The sequence below is a fragment of the Neophocaena asiaeorientalis genome, unplaced genomic scaffold, assembly GCF_003031525.2.
Source record: "Neophocaena asiaeorientalis asiaeorientalis breed wild unplaced genomic scaffold, Neophocaena_asiaeorientalis_V1.1 scaffold648, whole genome shotgun sequence".
NCBI lineage: Eukaryota > Metazoa > Chordata > Mammalia > Artiodactyla > Phocoenidae > Neophocaena > Neophocaena asiaeorientalis.
Genome location: NW_020172781.1, coordinates 4,635,929 through 4,658,200, shown reverse-complemented (window position 1 = coordinate 4,658,200; position 22,272 = coordinate 4,635,929). Strand labels below are relative to the sequence as shown.

General features: G+C 42.1%; 1 protein-coding gene across 5 annotated transcripts in view; it reads left to right on the top strand.

The window, feature by feature from the left end:
* The window catches only part of MYO1H (myosin IH), a 100,094-nt gene that overhangs the window by 15,506 nt on the left and 62,316 nt on the right, over positions 1-22,272 (top strand). For 4 of the 5 annotated variants that reach the window (XM_024741471.1, XM_024741469.1, XM_024741468.1 and 1 more), the window contains exon 1: positions 12,207-12,257. The exons of the other annotated variant lie outside the window; for it this stretch is intronic. In XM_024741471.1, the coding sequence (XP_024597239.1) occupies positions 12,246-12,257 (12 nt within the window). In that variant the 5' untranslated portion in view covers positions 12,207-12,245. Of the gene's footprint in view, positions 1-12,206; positions 12,258-22,272 lie in introns of those variants that run through there. 5 annotated transcript variants of the gene reach the window in all.

Sequence of the window (22,272 nt, the reverse complement as noted above, 5' to 3'; positions counted from 1 at the left end):
GTTTTCCCCCCTTGGTGTCCATACATTTGTTCTCTACATCTGTGTCTCAACTTCTGCCCTGCAAACCGGGTAATCTGTACCATTTTTCTAGGTTTCACATACATGCATTAATATACGATATTTGTTTTTCTCTTTCTGACTTACTTCACTCTGTACGATAGTCTCTAGATCCATCCATGTCTCAACAAATGACGCAGTTTCGCTCTTTTTCATGGCTGAGTAATATTCCATTGTACACATGTACCACAACTTCTTTATCCATTCGTCTGTCGATGAGCATTTAGGTTGCTTCTGTGACCTGGCTATTGTAAATAGTGCTGCAATGAACATTGGGGTGCATGTGTCTTTTTGAATTATGGTTTTCTCTGGGTATATGCCCAGTAGTGGGATTGCTGGATCATATGGTAATTCTATTTGTAGTTTTTTAAGGAACCTCCATACTGTTCTCCATAGTGGCTGTATCAATTTACATTCCCACCAACAGTGCAAGAGGGTTCCCTTTTCTCCACCTCTCCAGCATTTGTAGTTTGTAGATTTTCTGATGAAGCCCATTCTAACTAGTGTGAAGAGATACTTCATTGTAGTTTTGATTTGTATTTCTCTAATAATTAGTGATGTTGAGCAGCTTTTCATGTGCCACTCCCTTCTGGCTTGTAGAGTTTCTGCTGAGAAATCAGCTGTTAACCTTATGGGAGTTTCCTTGTCTCTTATTTGTTGTTTTTCCCTTGGTGCTTTCAATAATTTTTCTTTGTCTTTGATTTTTGCCAATTTGCTTACTATTTGTCTCAGCGTGTTTCTCCTTGGATTTATCCTGTGTGGGACTCGCTGTGCTTCCTGGACTTGGGTGGCTGTTTCCTTTCCCATGTTAGTGGCTATCTAAGAGGCTTGATGGGAGAGGCTGGTGGTGGGTAGAGCTGACTGTTGCTCTGGTGGGCAGAGCTCAGTAAAACTTTAACCCACTTGACTGTTGATGTGTGGGGCTGTGTTCCCTCCCTGTTGGTTATTTGGCCTGAGGCAACCCAACACTGGAGCCTACCTGGGCTCTTTGCTGGGGCTAACGACAGCTCTGGGAGTGCTCACGCCAAGGAGTACTTCCCAGAACTTTTGCTGCCAGTGTCCTTGTCCCCATGGTGAGCCACAGCCACCTCTGTCCCGCCTCTGCAGGAGACCCTCCAACACTAGCAAGTAGGTCTGATTTAGTCTCCTATGGGGTCAGTGCTCCTTCCCCTGGGTCCCACTGCTCACACTACTTTGTATGTGCCCTCCAAGAGTGGAGTCTCTGTTTCCTGCAGTCCTGTTGAAGTCCTGCAGTCAAATCCCGCTAGCCTTCAAAGTCTGATTCTCTAGGAATTCCTCCTCCCGTTGCCGGACCCCCAGGTTGGGAAGCCTGATGTGGGGCTCAGAGCCTTCACTCCAGTGGGTGGACTTCTGTGATATAAGTGTTCTCCAGTCTGTGAGTCACCCCCCCAGCAGTTATGGGATTTGAATTTATCGTGATTGCGCCCCTCCTACCGTCTCATTGTGGCTTCTCCTTTGTCTTTGGATGTGGGGTATCTTTTTTGGTGAGTTCCAGTGTCTTCCTGTTGATGATTGTCCAGCAGCTAGTTGTGATTCTGGTGTTCTCACAAGAGGGAGTGAGAGCACGTCCTTCTACTCCGCCATCTTGGTTCCTCTCCCTGGTCTTTATAACATTAACATTTGGGAAAAATACAGTCCCTCTCACCCCGTTTGCTTAATGGAACTTGTTCATCTTGTGTTTGTCCGATGTTTCCTGGCAATTCGATTCCAGTTATGCATTCTTGTCCACAAAACTGCAGAGGTGATGTTGCTTCCTTCTCAAGGAATCAGATCTGGAGTCTCACCATGTCCGTTTGCCCCTTGTTGGTGATGCTGACTTTCGCCACCCGGTGGAGGTGTTGGTCTGATTTCTCCACTGTAGAGTTACTCTTTTCCTCCTTTCTGTTAATGTGCAGTCTGCTGGAAGATATTCTGTGCCTTATCAAAATGTCCCCCTGGGTTCAGTATCCATTCAGGATTCTAGCCTGATTCAGTGTTTACTAAGATGGTTGTAAAATGCTGGTTTAAACTCTTAAATGTAGCCCAAAGGCAACAGAATAGAAAAGAAAAAAATATGAGAGGTTTTTGTTCTGATTGTACCAGAACCTGATAAATGAGAACTGGGTACATTTCCCCAGCATCTGGCACAGTGGTTAAGAATACTGGCTTGCGTGTCTACCTGATATCACTAGTTACTAGCTGTGTGATCTTGACCTTGGGCAAGTTACTTGGTTTCTCAAATCTATATCTTGCTCCTCTGCAAAATGAGGTTATTCGTATTTGACTCAGAAGATTTTTTTTAAACATCTTTATTGGAGTACAATTGCTTTACAATGGTGTGTTAGTTTCTGCTTTATATCAAAGTGAATCAGCTATACATATACATATATCCCCATATTTCCGCCTTCTTGCATCTCCCTCCCACCCTCCCTATCCCACCCCTGTAGGAGGTCACAAAGCACTGAGCTGATCTCCCTGTGCTATGCGGCTGCTTCCCACTAGCTATCTATTTTATATTTGGTAGTGCCTATATGTCCATGCCACTCTCTCACTTTGACTCAGAAGATTCTTATAAGGCGTGATGGTTAATTTTATGTGTCAACTTGACAGGGCTAAGGGATGCCCAGGTAGCTGGTAAATGTCATTTCTGGGTATGTCTGTAAGGATGTTTCCAGAAGAGATTAGTATTTGAATTGGTAGACTGAGTAAAGATCACCCTCATTAATGTGGGTGGGCGTCATTCAGTCGTTTGAGGATCTGAATAGAATAAAAAGGTGGAGGATGGGGATACATGTATACATATAGCTGATTCACTTTGTTATACAGCAGAAACTAACACACCATTGTAAAGCCATTTTACTCCAAAAAAGATGTTAAAAAAGAAAAAGCAAAGGTGGAGGAAGGGTGAGTTTGAATTTCTGTTGTAGAAGCCACAAGGTCTCTGGTCTTTTGTTATGACAGCCCAGGCTAAGATAATTACTGAGTTTTTTGACACCCTCTTAAATTTTGCACCCGTGAGACACTTACCTCACCTCAGTCCTGGCCCTGCTGTGTACTGTGAGCATCCTGAGGGCACATCTCATCTGTCTTGTTCACTGCTGAATTCTTAGTATGTGGTACCCAGTAGGCCCTCCACAAATATTTGTTGAGGGGTGCATGAATGATTGCATTTGGGCATCGCACCTGGGCTCTCTGGCCTTGCTGACCTCATGGTGATTATTTACACCATTCCCACAAGAAAGGACGTGCAGCCCCTGCCTTGCCCTGGAGTAGGATTCCTTGTCAGGCATCAGCCTCTTGTTAGTTGCAGTCCCATCCAATTCGCATACCACACAACTCAGCACTTTAAATCGCACAATTCAACGGTTTTTAAAAATATATTCAGAATTACACAACCATATACATTCAGAGTCATACAGCCACGTACATACACATAGAACTATTATAGCTCTACAGTGTTTTACTATCTCAGCAGGACAAACACCCCTAAATTGCAATCCTTTTTCTTAGCTTTTATCTGTTTATTCTTTTTCAAAACACTGACAATATTTTGTCAGTTTTCAAATACGGATTCATCTGTAGATTGGAATTGCATTCAATCTACATAAATATTAATGGAGGGTAACTGACATCTTTAAGTGTTGTCTTTGTAGCAGGAATGTTCAAGCCATCTTTATCTCTTAGTAAACTTAAAACTTTTTCTTTAGGAGCCTCCTGTACATGTCTTTTTAATGTTAGTGCTAGAGATCTTATGCCCCTGTAGATGAGCTTTTCTTCCCAATGTATTTTCTGTTAGAAAATCAATAGGCAGGGAATTCCCTGGCCGGTTCAGTGGTTGGGACTCTGTGCTTTCACTGCTGAGGGCACAGGTCCTATCCCTGGTCGAGGAACTAAGATCCCACAAGCCATGTGGCACGGCCAAAAGAAAGAAAGAAAAGAAAATCAATAAGCACGTGTTGTGTCTTGTATTTATCCTGTATTCAGCCACTTTACCGAGTGCCCTTTATAACTCTAGGGGTTTTTACATTATTTCTCTTAAGTTTTCTAGGTATGTCATCATTTCATCTGCATTCCTCTTAATTTTTGAAATCTCTACATGAAACAGCACTCTAGTTAATGTTTCCCTGACTCCTTTTATGCAAATCCATTTGGTTCTTCCTTGATGCTGTCTGTTAGGTCTCTTCTACTTCTCTTTTTCCTTCCTAAGCCCCAAAGGACCCTCATCCAGTGACCTAGACTGTTCCCAGTCTAGCCCATTCCTTTCCCCTCACTTCCCAATCCATCTTGCCAGCTTCCCTCCCTCCCAGCTCCTCTTACTACATCCTTCAGAACTACATCTGTATTCATTAAGACTGTCAGTTTCAAGGGGCAAAAATCCAGCCCAGACTGGGTTGAGTATTGGATCACACTTCTGAAAAACTTGACTGGATTCAAGGGTTTTATGCTGATATCAAGACTTGCTCTCCAGCTCTATTTTCTTCCAAGATGAGTTAATCCTCAGACAGATTTTCTCCTTGAGATCACTTCTAAGTACTACAGGCTAACATCCTACAGTTTATCAATGTCAGTGGAATAAGAGGGCTTTTCTCTCCCAAGAATTCTTTTAAATTCCAGAACAAACTGTTGTCAGACTGGCTTGGGTAAAACATACAGCATCTGTGCTAATAATAACCCGCTCCCTTTTCTTAGAGTTCCTGCCATAGTACTTATGTTTATAGGAGGCTTTCAAAATCTTGTATATTTTTCTGTAAAAGAGTGGTTTGTTCATATATAAAATTTTAGGGGGGAAGAAGTGCTTCCCATTAATAAGTTAACATTTCCACCTGGAGCCATTGCTGTCCCTTTAAAGACTAGAGGCCATAGAGCGGCAAAGGCCTTGATGAGCAAAATCCCAACCTAGAAACCATTAAGGAAATGACTTCCGATCGAATTTAACTCTATGCAAATTGAAAACAAAGTTTGAAAACTCCCAAAAAATGTGAAAAGGCAAGAAAGAAACTGAGATAATTATTTGCAACATGCGACAAAGGGCCAATTTCCTTAAGTTATAAAGAGCTTACAAATCAGTGAGATAAAGATCCACGGTCCAGAAAAGGGGAGGGAGGAGAAAGACAAGGACTAAGGATGAAGAAATTCAAGTGGCCTTTAAGCATAAGGAAAAAAAAGTCTCAGCCTTCTTTACAACTAAAAGAAAGTTGGAGCAATCAAGACTTTTGATAATACGCAGTGGTAGCTGGCAGGCCATATTGTGATGGAACTAATAAGCATCTCTGGGCCCTGCTGGGCATGTAAATTTGCGCATCTTTGATGGAGGACAGCTGGCAATGTTGAGCGAATTATAAAATGCATGTAAACCTTGACTTAGCAATTCCACTTAGGAATTTAGTATCCCACAGTTCTTCCTATATGTGTGCCTCAAAGTCAAGTGTACGGCAAAAAACTTGAAACAACCTAAACGCTAATCTCTGGGGTCTGGTTCAGTATTTTATGGTGAATTCACACGACGGGAACCTACACGGCCATGAAAAAGACCATTAGCCAATACAGTTGTGTACCTGGAGCGTCTGCCACCTGCCGAGGTCATTTTGAACACCTCTCTCTTCTGTACAATAAAACTATTTTCAGTAAGAATCATGAAATTAGACAACGATAGTCAGAAAAAATGTGGAGAGAGTGAAATTTGTCTTATTTTACTTTTTATTGGTTTGGCCAAAAAGTTCGTTCGGTTTTAAGTACAAGTAAGAGACGTTTTTCGTTCTCACCAAGAATTGTATGGAACAACATATTCACTAAATGAATGAACTTTTTGGCCAACCCAATATATGTAAAATCATGCCAGTAAAAAAAAAAAACTTCAAAATTAAAATATTTCAGTACAAAATAGGAAAAGAAGTAATGGATCAGTACTTTTTAATTACATTAACGTGTTTTGTGACAAAAGGGGAAAAAAGTTACGCCTACGTATTTTCTGTCACAGTGAGGAACAGTAACATTACATTTTGAGTTTTTAAGCCTTCTGCAAATTTTGCCAACGTCTTCATGGCTACCGATCTTTTTTGCATATGCATGTTAAATAGATGTGAAGAAACAGGCCATGCAAACAGTTAGAAAAAGTCTTAAACATAAGGATAAACTTGGTAGATACTCATAAAAATTCGTTTTCACAGTACATTCCAGAAAAATGCAATATCGTCCCTGTCTATTTCTTCAGCTCAATTCTTGCAACTTTCCAATGTCTCCAGAGATGAAAGTTTCCAGCACAACAATTTTATTAGAGAATTCACTGTATTCAGTGAAAATTTCTGAAGTTTTTCTTCTGCAAAAATCAGTGAAAACGGCTGAATGACAGCAACTGTGGAAATAAATGAAGACCAACCGAATGAGAACAAACAAAGGCTGTTTATTCAGAGCTTGGGACGACAAGGGAGTCAGCCACCATCATTTGTGTTTGGGCAGGGAATCAAAGGCCGGGAGAGGAGTGAGAAAGCCTGCATAGTGGGGAAAAAGGGAAGGCATCAGGGATGCCTCAGCTGGATGTTGTTGGCACAGGGAACTGGACGTGGGCTAACTAGAAGCAGGGCATCGTCTGTGATTATCTAAGGGTACATATTTGGCTTTCACTAATTGGTCCTAAGTTGGAAGTGGGGACAAAAGCTAGGGAAGCTGGTGGTTTTTCATCAAGTCCTGGCCATTTTGAGCCAACAGTTACAGAGTTATTGTTTGACTTTCCTGGATTATTACTGGAGATGGGTGGCAGGTTGGCTTCCTGGGCTGTGTGTTATAGGTACGGTGTTGGTTTCCTGAGCAGGTCGCTACAGGTTATGGGTCAGAGTTCTGATTTTATACGTGGTCTGGCCGTTGTCCATTTATATGTTCTGTCTCTTGTGTACACTGATGTTATTTCATTCTTTGCTTTAGAACAAGCTGCCAATCATGGGTGGAAATAAAATGTCAGAAATGTAATTTAAGTGCCTTGATTAATTTTTTTTTTCCAGTAAAGCCATTCTCTTTTGTCTTTTCTCCTGTCACTCTTCTTTGAAATTTGTCTGATGTTTTCTCATGATTATTTCAGGGTTATGGGTTATTGGGAAGAAAACCACAGAGGCTAGAGTATCATTTTCATCACATCACATTGAGGGTATGTCCTATAAACATAATTTATGACTGGGACTTCCCTGGTGGTCTAGTGGTTAAGAATCCACCTTCCAATGCAGGGGATGCAGGTTCGATACCTGGTCGGGGAACTAAGATCACACACGCAGTGGGGCAAGTAAGCCCACACACCGCAACTACTGAGCCAGCACACCACAACTAGAGAGAAACCCACATGCCACAACAAAGAGCCCGTGCACCGCGGCGTGCCACAACTAAGACCCAACGCAGCCCAAAATAGAAGAAATATTAAAAAATAAACCGAAAAAACCCCATAATTTATGACTGTTGATGTTGACCTTGACTTGACCTCTTTTTAAATTAAAAAAATATATATTATGACACCGAAAGAACTGTTACACCTGATGAGTTTAGCAAGTTTTCAAGATACAAGATCAATATACAAAAAAATCCGTTGTATTTCTGTATATTAGCAATGAAGAATCCAAAAATGAAACCAAGAAAATAATTCCATTTACAAAAAGTATCAAAAAGAATAAAATAATTAGGAATTTTGTTAAATTAAATAGTAATTATTATTAAATAATAATTATTAAAGAATTAGGAATTTTGTTAAATTTAACAAAAGAAGTGTAAGACTTGTACACTGAAAACTATAAAATACCATTGAAAGAAACTGAAGAAGACCCAAATAAGTGGAAAGACATGTTCATGGAAAGAACGATTTAATATTGTTAAGATGGCAATACCCCTAAACTGATCTACAGATTCAATGCAATCCCTATCAAAATCCCACCTGGCTTTTTGCAGAAATTGACAGGCTGATCCTAACTCAGAATAGCCAAAATAATCTTGAAAAAGAAGAATGAAGTTGTATTACTTAAATTTCCCGATTTCAAAACTTTTACTACAAAGCAACTGTAATTAAGACGGTGTAGGGACTTCCCTGCTGGCGCAGTGGTTAAGATCCGCCTGTCAGTGCAGGGGACACGGGTTCAAGCCCTGGTCCAGGAAGATCCCACTGCCTCAAAGTAACTAAGGCTGTGTGCCACAACTACTGAGCCTGTGCTGTGGAGCCCGTGAGCCACAACTACTGAAGCCTGCACGCCTAGAGCCCGTGCTCCACAAGAGAAGCCACCACAATGAGAAGCCCGCACAACACAACAAAGAGTAGCCCCCGCTTGCCACAACTAGAGAAAGCCAGCGCTCAGCAACGAAGACCCAACACAGCCAATAAATAAATAAATATTAAAAAACAAACACAAAAAGACTGTGTAGAACTGGTATAAGGATAGACGTGTAGATTAGAGGAATAGAATTGAAAGTCCAGAAATAAACCCATACATTTATGCTCAACTGATTTTCTACAAGGTTGCCAAGACAATTCAATGGGGGAAAGAAGAACTTTTCAACAAATGGTGCTGGGACAACTGGATATCACATGCAAAATAATGAAGTTAGACCCTCATATTGTATTTAAAAATTAACTCAAAATAGGCCAACTATAAAATTCTTAGAAGAAACATAGGTGTAAATCTTTGTGACCTTGGGTTAGGCACTGGTTTCTTAGATAGGGCACCTAACAAACAGATGAATTTGGCTTCACTGAAATGAAAAACTTCTGTGCTTCAAAGGACACTATCAAGAAAATAAGACAGGGACTTCCCTGGTGGTCCAGTGGCTAAGACTCTGCACTCCCAGTGCAGGGGGCCCAGGTTCGATCCCTGGTCAGGGAACTAGAGCCCGTGCACTGCAACTGAAGATCCTGCATGCCACAACTGAAGATCTTGCATTCTGCAACGAATATCCTGCATGCTGCAATTAAGACTCAGCACAGCCAAATAAATATTAAAAATAAAATGAGAAGACAACCTACAGAAAAGGAAGAAAATATTTGCAAATTATTTATCTATTAAGAGTCTAGTATCCAGAATATGCAAAGAGTTTTTACAACACAACAATAAAAGGATGGATAGTCCAATTTAAAAATGAGCAAAGGATTTGAATAGACATTTCCACACAACATATACAAATGGCCAAAAAACACATGAAAAGATGCTCAACGTCATTAGGCATTAGGGAAATGCAAGCCCAAGCCACTGTGGGATACTGCTTCACACACACTAGAATGGCTATAATCAAAAAGAACAATAACAAGTGTTGGCCAGGGTACGGAGAAACTGGAAGTCTCGTACATTTCTGATGGGAATATAAAATGGTGCAGACACTTTGGAAGATTTGGCAGTTCCTCAAAAAGTTAAACATAGAGTTACACATAACTTACCAGCAATTCCACTCCTAAATATATGCCCAGGAGAAATGAAAACATATGTACACAAAAACTTTTACATGAATGTTCATAAAGCCATTGTTCACAATAGCCAGAAAGTGGAAACAACCCAAATGTCCATCACTAGTGACTTAAGATTTTTTAAAAATTTATTTTATTTTATTTATTTTTGACAGTGTTGGGCCTTCGTTGCTGCACGAGGGCTTTCTCTAGTTGTGGCGAGCAGGGGCTACTCTTCGTTGCGGTGCGCGGGCTTCTCATTGCGGTGTCTTCTCTTGTTGCAGAGCGTGGGCTCGAGGCAAGCAGGCTCAGTAGTTGTGGCGTGCGGGCTCTAGAGCGCAGGCTCAGTAGTTGTCGTGCACGGGCTTAGTTGCTCCACGGCCTGTGGGATCTTCCTGGGCCAGGGTTACGAACCCGTGTTCCCTGTATTGGCGGGCGGATTCTTTACCACTGCACCACCCGGGAAGCCGCGAGTTAAGATTTTAAGCATGATCTAGTGATAGCCTGCTGGGCACTGAAATGCCAAGAACTCCAAGCTGAAACATTGAGTAAAAATATCAAATTGCAGAACTTTATATACCATATGATACACTCGCATAAATGTGCACATGTGATCATACCCCTACACACAAATCAACACTGTACTTGTTATGGGTACATGTACAGGCACGTACATGCATAGAAAAAAGTCTGGAAGGAAACACAGCAAGAAAATAATGGTGGACCCCTGTGGGGAGGGGCCTGCAGAGGAGGTGGGCTTAAGGATGCCAATCTTAGCTATAATATTAGTACTAGCACTTAATGATGCCACTGGTGCCAGGCACCTTTCCAAGTGCTTTAGAGGTATTACAATCCTCGTAACAGCCTGGGGAGGTGGTACCATAATCCTCCCAAGTTGTTTTTTTTTTTGCGGTACGCGGGCCTCTCACTGTTGTGGCCTCTCCCGTTGTGGAGCACAGGCTCCGGACGCGCAGGCTCAGCGGCCATGGATCACGGGCCCAGCCACTCAGTGGCATGTGGGATCTTCCCGGACCGGGGCACGAACCCGTGTCCCCTGCATCGGCAGGCGGACTCTCAGCCACTGCACCACCAGGGAAGCCCTCTCCCAAGTTTTATACAGCAGGAAACTGAGGCCCAAGAGGGGAACCACTTGCCCATAGTCCTTCTACATCCTATAGGGATCATGGGGGGGGTAACAACCCAGATACCTGCTCCACAGAAGTCTTTTCAATGGAATACAACTTGACAAACATGAAATTAGTTCCAGGACTTCCCTGGTGGCTCAGTGGTTAAGAATCCTCCTGCCCATGTAGGAGACATGGATTCAAGCCCTGGTCTGGGAATATCCCACATGCCGCGGAGCAACTAAGCCCGTGCGCCACAACTACTGAAGTCTGCGCGCCTAGAGCCCATGCTTCACAACAAGAGAAGCCACTGCAATGAGAAGCCCGCGCACCGCAAGGAAGAGTAGCCCCTGCTCGCTGCAACTAGAGAAAGCCCATGCGCAACGAAGACCCAACGCAGCCAAAAATAAAAATAAATAAAGTTATTAAAAAAGAAATTAGTTCCAAGCCTGGAAGGGACCAGCTCTGAGTTTCACCACAAAGCCACCTGCAGTTCCACTGCCTCCAAAAACCCGAACGTTGTAATTCTTTTTAATTTCACAAAATTTTCTTTTTAAAAAAATTTTATTGAAGCATAGTTTATTTATAATGTATTAATTTCTGCTGTACAGCAAAGTGATTCATTTATACACCTATATATCCTTTTTCATATTCTTTTCCATGGTGGTTTATCACAGGATGTTGAATCTAGTGCCCTGTGCTGTACAGGAGGTCCTTGTTGTTTCTCCATCCCTATATGTAATAGTTCTGCATCTGCTAACCCCACCCTCCCAATCCTTCCCTCCCCCACACACCCTCCCCCTTGGCAAACACCAGTCTGTCCTCTCTGTCTCTGAGTCTGTTTCTGTTTTATAGATTTCAGAACACTGTAATTTTTTTTTTTTTTTTGCGGTACACGGGCCTCTCACTGTTGTGGCCTCTCCTGCTGCGGAGCACAGGCTCCGGATGCACAGGCTCAGCGGCCATGGATCACGGGCCCACCCTCTCCGCGGCATGTGGGATCTTCCCGGACCGGGGCACGAACCCGTGTGCCCTGCATCAGCAGGCGGACTCTCAAACACTGCGCCACCAGGGAAGCCCTGAACATTGTAATTTTTAAATGAGGCACACATGCATGATATTTGCTTCTGAAAATGAATAAAATGAAAATAAGAGAAATCTCTGGGGAGAGCCAGAGTCTCCATATTCTGGATCTTGAAGTTGCCCTGTCAACTTGCTTCCTTGAAGTCGGAGGATGTAAAGTTTTCCAAACAGAATCAAGAGAGGATTCCAAGAGGATTTCTGCTAAGCTGGATCTAGGCTGGGAGGTCGGGCTAATTTTTACTTTTTCAGCATAGCTCACTGAAGGACCTCATGGCGACCTGTCAGGAATGTAAGTGACTAATCAAAGATCAGCAGTAGCTGTAACATAACCTCGAGGGAGGTCCAGTTTCCAGTTCTTATCACTCTCCAGCAGCCCCGTGTGCACACAGCGGGGTGGCCATAGGACACAGTCACTGCCTCCCGTGATAAATTATGAATGCTGCTCCGCCCAGCAAGGTAGAGTCACCTCATACTTTGCTACTGAGCGCCGGGCGTCGCGGGAGCATAAGCCAGTGGGAAGCAAGCTTTGAGTGGCTTAAGCGGAATCATTGCTAACAACCCAGTCTCTTCTGTGCAGGATGGCATCCAAGGTAATGGGACTCAAAGGTGGCCTCGCTGTGACGTTCTCTCTTCTACCTGGAGCCACCTAGACACAGTAATACCTGGGCTTCCATTAGGCATGGGGAGAGAACAGGACTCATGGATAAGATTCTGAAATTGGTGAAAATTTTATTTAAGGCAGTCTTTGGACGTGCCTCCCTTTTGTTGGTTGGAGGAGGTGGGATCACTGAGAACTGAAATGTGGTGTGTTACAGATTCATTTCAAATTGGTCTAGAGCAGAGCCTTCAATCAAACATTCTGTGGTGATGGAAGTGGTCTGTTTTCTTGATGGCCCCTGTAGTAGCCCCGGGCCATGTGTGACCTTTGAGTGCTTGTGACATGGCTGCTGTGACTGGAGAACTAAATTAAAAATTTTCTTTATTCTAATAGCCACACGTGGCAGTGGCTACTGTGTTGAGCAGCCCAGCTAGAACCTTAAATAATAGATGGTGACCTAATAGTGAAGAAAATCGTAGGTAATTTTTGCCCTTAGATGTGAGACTACCTGTAAATTTTCTTTTTTATCCCAGATATGTTGTGTTTATTCTTAGACGTGGTGACTCCAAATTATCCCAGGTAAAAATGACCTTAAAAGGCGAAAACAGATATTTTCATTAGCCTGTAGACAATGAGAAAATTCTCCTGAGGTGACGGAAGATAGAATTTGAGTGTCAGACCTATTGCCTTTTTCCAGGAGTTAATTAAAAGGCATAAGATCTGGAAGGACAGTTTTTTCTGGTTCCCCCCCTTTTTTGGGGCATAACCGTCTCATACATTATCTATTCAGAAAAAATTGTTGAAGGATTATTTCTCCTTCTCTAGACAGTCAAAAAGGTTACAGAAGCATTTATATATATAGTTAGAATAATTTAGTAGCTGGCCACAGAACCCTCCTGCACAATGAAGAAACTCTAGATACAGCTTGTCATCGAGCCGTGCAGTCAATGATTCATTTCTATATAGCACCTAATACTGTCTCCTTGGCAACCGGTAACTCCAAAAGGCACTGTCCTTGACCGAAAATGTATTTGAATGCCCAGAGGTCCTGGTTTTACTTGCCATTCCTGCATTATATCTTTTTTTTTTTGTCTGCGTTGGGTCTTCTTTGCTGCGCGCAGGCTTTCTCTACTTGTGGCGAGCGGGGGCTACTCTTCGTTGTGGTGCACGGGCTTCTCATTGCGGTGGCCTGTTGTGGAGCACGGGCTCTAGGCGCATGGGCTTCGGTAGTTGTGGCTCGCAGGCTCAGTAGTTGTGGCGCAGGGGCTTAGTTCCTCCACGGCATGTGGGATCTTCCCGGACCAGGGCTCGAACCCGTGTCCCCTGCATTGGCAGGTGGATTCTTAACCACTGAGCCAGCAGGGAAGCCCCCTGCATCATATCTTAAAATAGGAACTCTGGAAGCCTGATTCACTGGGAGAAATAATTTGGTTGATTGGTGGAGAAGAGTATTCACTGTCGATGGGGTCTTCAGAGGAAATGGCACAGGTAGACCTGTCCTCAAGCAAGGTCATGTGTGGTATTTTCTATTGTCATGGCCATATGAAATTCATGCAGATGTATCTATTCCTGCATCGGCAGGCGGGCTCTCAACCACTGCGCCACCAGGGAAGCCCTATACTTTTTTTTTAAATGAAGGAACTTATCCTTTCTTAATTGGTGAATTAATTCCCAGACTCACTTGGTAAACCATTATTGGAATGGAATACTACTCCATAATAAAAAAGAACAAACTATTGATCCATCCAAGTTGTTGGGTGGATCTCAAAGTCATTACGCTGAGTGAAAAAACATGTCAAAGGTTTGTATACTGTACGTCTTCATGTAATTTTTGAAATGATATTGATTATAGAGATGGAAAACAGATTCCTGGTTGCCTGGAGTTAGAGAGAGGATGGTTGGTATGACTGTACAGGGTAACGTATCTTTAGGGATAATGGAGCAATTCTGTATCTTGATTGTCACGGTGGTTACATGAATCCTTACATGTGATGAAATTACATAGAAGCACACACACACACACACACACACACACACACACACACACACACACGAGTACATGTAAAAACTAGTGAAATCCGAATAAAACCTGAAAATTGTCCCAATGTCAATTTCCTAGTAGTAAAGTTATATTACCTTTGGGGGACTTGGGTAAAGGTTACATGGGATATCTCTGTATTATTTTTGCAACTTCTTATGGGTCTATAATTATTTCACAATAAAAAGTTGAAACTTATTTGGAAATATTAGAAATGAAGCCATTTAGAAATGACCTCAGAGGGAGCTGGGTTTGATGAGAGAAGCAAAATGAAGAACTTAAAGCCACATGAATAATGATGCTGATAACTTAGTACTTCGTTCCTGCCACTTGATTGGGCATCATCCATATTTGGGTGTTTCCATATGCTCCTCACTTTATGCAAATCATGTGGTCAGTTGCCTCTTTCCTTCAAGTTAACTGGATTTTAGGGACTTGATCAGAAATCAGAAAACTCTCCTATCAGGTAATAAGGAAGAGACTCATGGTTTACATACATGTTTAATATCTATAGAGGATGGCTTTCATCATGTTTCAAATAAGTACTTTGCTATGGTTCAAATATATTTTGTGACTTTATATATTTTGTACCTTTATGACACATCAAAGAGTCAAAATGCAGGCTTCCCTGGTGGTGCAGTGGTTGGGAGTCCGCCTGTCGATGCAGGGGACGCAGGTTCGTGTCCCGGTCCGGGAGGATCCCACATGCCGCGGAGTGGCTGGGCCCGTGAGCCATGGCCGCTGAGCCTGCGCGTCCGGAGCCTGTGCTCACAACGGGAGAGGCCACAGCAGTGAGAGGCCCGCGTACCGCAAGACAAAACAAAACAAAACAAAAAAAAGAGTCAAAATGCAATCAGCAATTTTTAAACTTTTTATTTTTAAAATATAGACTCATAAAAAGTTTCAGAAATTGTACAGAGAAGATCCCATGTACCCTTAACCCAGTGTGCCTCTATGGCTACCTCTTACAGAGGTATAGTCAATATTTAAACCAGCACAGATGACATTGGTACGAAGTGCATGTGTAGTTCCATGCCATTTTTTATCACATCTGTAGATCCATGGAACGATCACCACAATGTATTTATTTTTATGCTGGTGTCTTAAGTGCTAATTAATTAAGCTCATTAAGCCTCTAAGAAACTTTTTCTCCTGTTCTGTTAAGAGGTAGTTTCACTAGAATGTAGGTGAAGTGGTGGCCAAGTAATATGATGGGTTCAGAGAATAATTGGGCTGGACGAGCTGCATCTTGGGTTTCATTTCCAATAACGTCATTTTGAATTTTGCCACTAATTTTGGTATGGCTTATTTTTATAGCAAAGCTGCATCTAAACCAGGCTGCATGTTTTTGTTATTACTACTATGAAAACTCTTATGAACGCTTTCCTCCAGTCCACTTCCACTATCTTACCTTATTTTTTGACTAACAAAATAAATATTTTATACTAAAATCTTGAAGAAAAGCAAAATCACACCAAATTTTACAGCAGGAACTTATGACACTTTTAAGTAACTTTGTAGTTAACCACTTTTTACTAGAATCAGAGAAAAGCCATTTAAAAGGTTAGTCATTGAGTCCAGGGTTGTTGTCTTGTTCACTGTTCCTATAATCGTATTTTATTTCTAAAGAGATTATAAATTCCCTATAAGGACCAGGTACCTACCACAATGCCTTGCACACAGTAGATGCTCAGAAAATATTTACTGACTGGTTGATCAGGTGCTGTGTTCATTTGAAAAGTGAGAAGAAAGCCCCCATAATTATGATGATTTGCAGGCCTCTCACTGTTCTGGCCTCTCCCGTTGCGGGGCACAGGCTCCGGACGCGCAGGCTCAGCGGCCATGGCTCACGGGCCCAGCCGCCCCGCGGCATGTGGGATCTTCGCGGACCGGGGCACGAACCCGCGTCCCCTGCATCGGCAGGCGGACTCTCAACCACTGCGCCACCAGGGAAGCCACAATTATGATGATTTTGATTGTGCTCATTGTCGTGGTCCGAACGCGGGTTGGAAAAGAATTTCCAGACACAAGGCAGAATGTAAAGAAGATAGAATTTATTAGAGGGAAGGGTCACTGCCAGAACAGTGGGCCGACTTCCTAGTAGTCTGGGAGGGTTGAGCCCGAACATGTGCTATTGATCAGCTTTTATAGCCAGAAAACAAGGAATGGTCCGAGGTGAAAATTTCATTTACTGATTGGTCAAGGCACATATACCTTCCTTCTATAGGGTGGAAGTGGGACAGGGCATATGCCTTTCCTTATTTGGGACAGGTCCCATTGCCCAGGTGGGCGTTGGCGAGGTGGGCTCAGGAATTTCTTAACCATTGGTAGGGAGGGCGATTAACAGTCCAGTAGGGGGTGTGTCGCTGAAACTTTTTCAGGCAGGGTCGTCCTTTGTCCTTGAAGCACCATTGTCCTTGGGGCACCACATCATGTCCCTGTTTAATTGGATCACTCAAATTTCCAGTGTGATCGTTGGCTTCTTAAGTGGACAGTACAGATTCTAGGGTCAACATTTCCAGTAGTAGTTTTAGCAGGCTTTGTAAAAGTTTCTCTGCTTGAATCTAACGTAAATGATTCCATGGTAGTCAGAGAAGCTGGTTCCAATTATGCTTTCTTACCCCCATCACTTTCATTTAAAGGAAATGAAACTATTTTCTCTCCCCTTTGATTTTCTAGATGTTCAGGATTCTGTCAGATGAGCTTTACTCTTTCTTTGCTTCAGAATTTGTTTTACTAGTGGAACAAGAGGATGCCCTCAGTATGGTTCAGAAGACGAAGGGTTTTTCCCTCTTTTCAAGGCTAGATCCTTTGTTGTCACAGAAGCCTGGCTCTGCTCATGGTTCCACTTTTAATGAAGTCTTTAAAAGATGACATGTAATGATGAAAGTAATTCTAGTTCTTAATACTTTAATATCAGGGGTACTTGGCCATAAGACTTAAACAATACCATTGTGGCCCAGAGAACTTACTGGGAAATTAACTGTTGCCTGAATTTTGATTTCTAACCTTGTAATTCTGCAGGTTTCAATTCCAGATGATCTTATACCATGTGATATTTTATAGTGTCCTTCTTAATTTGTGAGAATCATGTTATTTTAGAAAAATGACATAAAATCACATATAAAACAGTATCCCAGTATTTTTACACACACACATGCACATGGGTGGGAAAGACTAAAAGGAATATTCCAAAAGGAAAACAGTGGTAATTACTTTTTTTTTTTTAATTAATCTATTTATTTTTGGCTGTGTTGGGTCTTCGTTTCTGTGCGAGGGCTTTCTCCAGTTGTGGCAAGCGGGGGCCACTCTTCATCACGGTGCACGGGCCTCTCACTATTGCGGCCTCTCTTGTTGGGGAGCGGGGAGCACAGGCTCCAGACACGTAGGCTCAGTAGTTGTGGCTCACGGGCCTAAGTTGCTCTGCAGCATGTGGGATCTTCCCAGACCAGGGCTCGAACCTGTGTCCCCTGCATTGGCAGACAGATTCCCAACCACTGCGCCACCAGGGAAGACCCAGTGGTAATTTGTGAGTGGTGGGATTATGGATACTTTTTATTCTCCTCATCACATTTTCCCAAAATGTCTAAAATGAACGTGTAATTCTTTTATAATCAGACAGGAAAAGAAAAGATAGCATTTTAAAAGAGCTATATTTATGGGGGAGCTTTTAATAGTTGCCTATTTAATAAGTATACTTTTCATCCTCATCTCCCTACTTTATCTCATCAGAAACCATTCAGTGTTTTTCGTTTTTGTTTTTTTTCTTTTGGCTGAGCCACGTGGCTTGTGGCATCTTAGTTCTCAGATCAGGGATTGAACCGGGACCCTGCAGTGAAAGCGCAGAGTCCTAACCACTGGACCAGGGAAGTCCCAGAAACCACTCAGTGTTAATAGCAAAATCCAGAAAAGTCCATTTTAAAAAGTGGTACACGTCGATCTTTATTTGTTGCATGTTTGTCCCCAAGGGATACGTGTGTGGTCTCCCTCTCTCCCCCTCCCCTTCAGTGAGCCCTTTTCTCAACACTAATTCTTTCTCCATTTTCTCATTCATTCTGCCTCAGGGGAATTACAGTTTCCTTTTACTTTCAATCTTCCTTAACTTTAAAATTTTCCCTAGATCACTGGGTCTTAACATGGGTTTTATTCAAACAGTAAGGTGCGTACCAATCACAGAGGGCTGTTGTTAAAATGCAGATTCTAACCCACTAGTTCCGGGACAGAGCCTGAGACTCTGTAATTCTAACAAGCACCCAGGTGATGCTGATACCTTGCACCACAGTTTGAGGAGCAGAGTTATAATTATGGTCCTGGGCTACCCTCATTGGAATGGGCTGGGGTACCCGTTAAACACGCAGATTCCTGGGCCCACCCTCTGCCCTGTCCCAGGCTTCACCCGGAGATTCTCCTGCGTGTTGAAGTTTGAGAACCACTTCCTTAGGTTTAAGTGATTGCTAACTGTGCGGGACGCCACAGCCATTTTTCCCTGAGTGTTAGGAAAGCACTCCTTTGGGGATGGGGAATAGTTTAAAAAGCTGTGTTGAAAGTTGTCTATTCTGTGATGTCTATTAATTTCCTCCTTGTCCCACAGGGATGTGGACTGGGGTGGGGGGTTCCCTGGGAAAATTCCAGGCCACACATTAGCATTTGTTGTTCCAGATAGGTTTTAGTATAATCCATGGCCAATGTCCAGTTTCTGTTGAGGGTTTGCAAGGCTCCCAGACCACGAACCATCTTTCTTTCCAGTGAAGGATAGCTGAGGATACCAGGAAGATTCTCCTTCAGGCAAGAAAACGCTTCTTTTATAAATTCATCTATAAACTCAGAGAAATGGGACTTTAAGATCTTCCATGGACTTGAGCAAAGGCTAAAAGTAATTAGGATAGATATCCTCCATTCAAAACTACTAGGTTGTACCACCATATTCATTGCAGCCTCATTTATAATAGCTAAGACATGGAAGCAACCTAAGTATCCATCGATAGGTGAGTGGATAAAGAAAATGTGTAAATATACAATTGACTATTAGCCATAAAAAAGGAAGGAAATCTTGCCACTTGTGACAACATGGATGGAACTTGAGGGCCTCATGCTAAGTGAAATAAGTCAGAAAGAGAAAGACAAATACTGTATGGTATTACTTATATGTTGAATCCTTTTTTTTATTAAACTATTGTTGATTTACAATATTGTGTTACTTTCAGGTGTACAGCAAAGTGATTCAGTTATATATATATATATATAATTACATATTATATATATATTCTTTTTCAGATTCTTTTCCATTATAGGTTATTACAAAATATTGAAATATAGTTCGCTATGCTATAGAGTAAATCCTTATTGTTTATCTATTTTACATATAGTGGTCTATACCTGTTAATCCCATGCTCCTAATTTATCCCTCCCCTCCCCCTTCCATGTTGAATCTCAAAAACAAAATAAAACAAAAACCCGAGCTGATAGATACAGAGAACAGATTGGTGGTTGCCAGAGTTGGGGGTTGGGCAAAATGGATGAAGGTGGTCAAAAGATAACAAACTTCCAGTTATAAAATAAATAAGTCATGGGGCTGTAACGTACAGTATGGTCACTACAGTTAATAATATTGTAGCTATATTTGAAAGTTGCTAAAAGAGATCTTGAAAGTCTCATCAAAGGAAACAAATTGTGTAACTATGTAAGCTAATGGCTGTTAACTAGACTTTGTGGTGATCCTTTCCTAATGTATACAAAAATCAAATCATGTTGTACACCTGAAACTAATATAATGTTATATGTCAGTTACACCTCAACTTTAAAAAAAGAATGTGTATGGAGGAAAAAAATGCTGTAAACATCCAAAGAGCTTTTTGCTAATATTTACGGATCTAATTTATTTACTTATTGTTGGGAAGTAGTGAGAGAAGTCTAGCCCTTGCTTTTGATATTGTTTAGTCCTTTATGCTGAAAAGTATGTGCAGTTAATGGCCATTTCTTTCTCCACCTGCAAGTCCCATGGGGCAATTAAGGCTCCATGAACTGTTCTAATTCTTACTAGGAGACTATCTAATCCCTAAAGTAATTTAGAAGCATTATTCTGTTTACTGATATTCATAATTATATGCTTTCAGTAGTGATTAAGAGGCCGCAGTTGGATCATCAAAAGCTGACCGTTTTCTTGTCTTTTCTTGTTACATGAAAAGACAGTCCCTCGTTTCAGCCGTTGAGCCATCGGTGTTGAGCAAATTGGAGACGTAAAAACTTGCAATATTATAATGCTCTTATCACTCAAGTATGAGCCTTGTCATTTCCACAGCTGTGACCCTGTCAATCAAAATACCAGGCCATGCTTTCTTTCTGGAGGTCTGTTTGGTTTAAATTTTAGCTGCCACTGAGTACTGTCATTCAGACTTGGGGACAGTGCCTTCAGAAGGGTTTTCTTGAGAGCTAGAAGTGTTGTCTGTTTAGGGAGCAAACACCAAGTCCTACTCGAGAAACTGCTACGTGCTGTTTGCACAGTTAATTTTTGGTTTGTGTTTGGTGAGCAAAGAAGCAGCTGTGGGTCTGGAAAAGTAACATCTCACCTCGAGTTCTCAACGACCTTATTTTTCAACGTCTAACAATGCTAACTAAAAATCTTAACTAAGAAGAATCCTAGCCACAGTTTGAGGGATGTAGCATAAGCCGTCAAACGTTTGTTTGGAAAGGGTTATATTTGAAATTCCGCTTTGCTTCCGTTGGTGCGGGCAGCTTTTAAATACCATGGATTCAGAAGTCTGGTTCCTAAGGAATAGAGAAATTTTTTATAAAGGACCAAATAGTAAATATGTTAGGTTTTGTGGACCATCAGCCTCTGTTGCAACTACTCAAATCTGTCATAGCAGGAAAGCAGCCACAGACAGACATACACAATATCGTGGCTGTGAATTTCATATGATTTTCTCATGTCTTTTAAAAAAATTATTATTTGTTTTTGGCAAAAACAGGTGGTTGTCTGGATTTGGCCCGCGGGCCATGGTTTGCTGTTCTCTGACACGGAGCATCAAAACTGTGTTGTTTTTAGAATTTCATTGACCACTGACCGAGCTTCTGTAACTAGCTTCATTTTGAATTTTGCTTTCTCCTTAAGTACCCACTGATTTTCTCCAGCATCTTTTCGCTGTTTGACTCTGTGACCAGAGGCAGTTTCCTACGACACATCAAGATGATAACAAGAAGCAAGTATAACATGCAAACCTCAGGATTGCTATAAAAATAACCGTAAAGTGACATGAGTCATTTTTGAGAATCTGTGACAGCCAAGCCCATCGGTACTCACTGGTTTCTTATCAGCATCCCTAGGTGGTATATAATCTTCATACAGTTGCAAAGTAGAAACAGCACCAGAGGTGTTTTAGATTTGTACATATTCCCGTATGATTAGCTACATCTTAATCTGGCCAGACTTTCAAGACGGGATTTTCCCCACCACCTTAGGGAAGGATCCTCTGGTGTTAAAACTATTTTATTCCTTTGAGTACCTTTAAAAAATTGGCTCTAAGATAAATGTTTCCCAACTTTTCCTACGAATCGGCTTCTAGGTCTTTGGGTCTGAGTTTTCAGTTAAATTTTTTAATGGAGGCATGAAAGGAATACAGATACAGCCCATCGTGAGTTGGCTTAAGTCTTTCGCTGATGGAGCAAGTGTTTCAAACTGTTGTTATTCAAGATGGTTTTCGGTGTCCGCGCCCGGGAGATGGCCCTTCACTACGGGAGGGTGGGAGGTGACTGGGAGCTGCCTCACTAACTAACAGAACTGCGGGCCGGATTTCTGGCCTGAACCCAGACGTGTCAGCGCCTCGTAGCTCCTAGGGAACCTGACAGGCAATTGTATTATGAAAGCTGACATGCTGAATGGGCCGCTTTTAACGATATTCTTTACCTGTCTCTTTGTGTTAAAGTGGGAACGAGCAAAGTAGCAGAGGAGAGAGTCAAGGAGGGCGGGAGG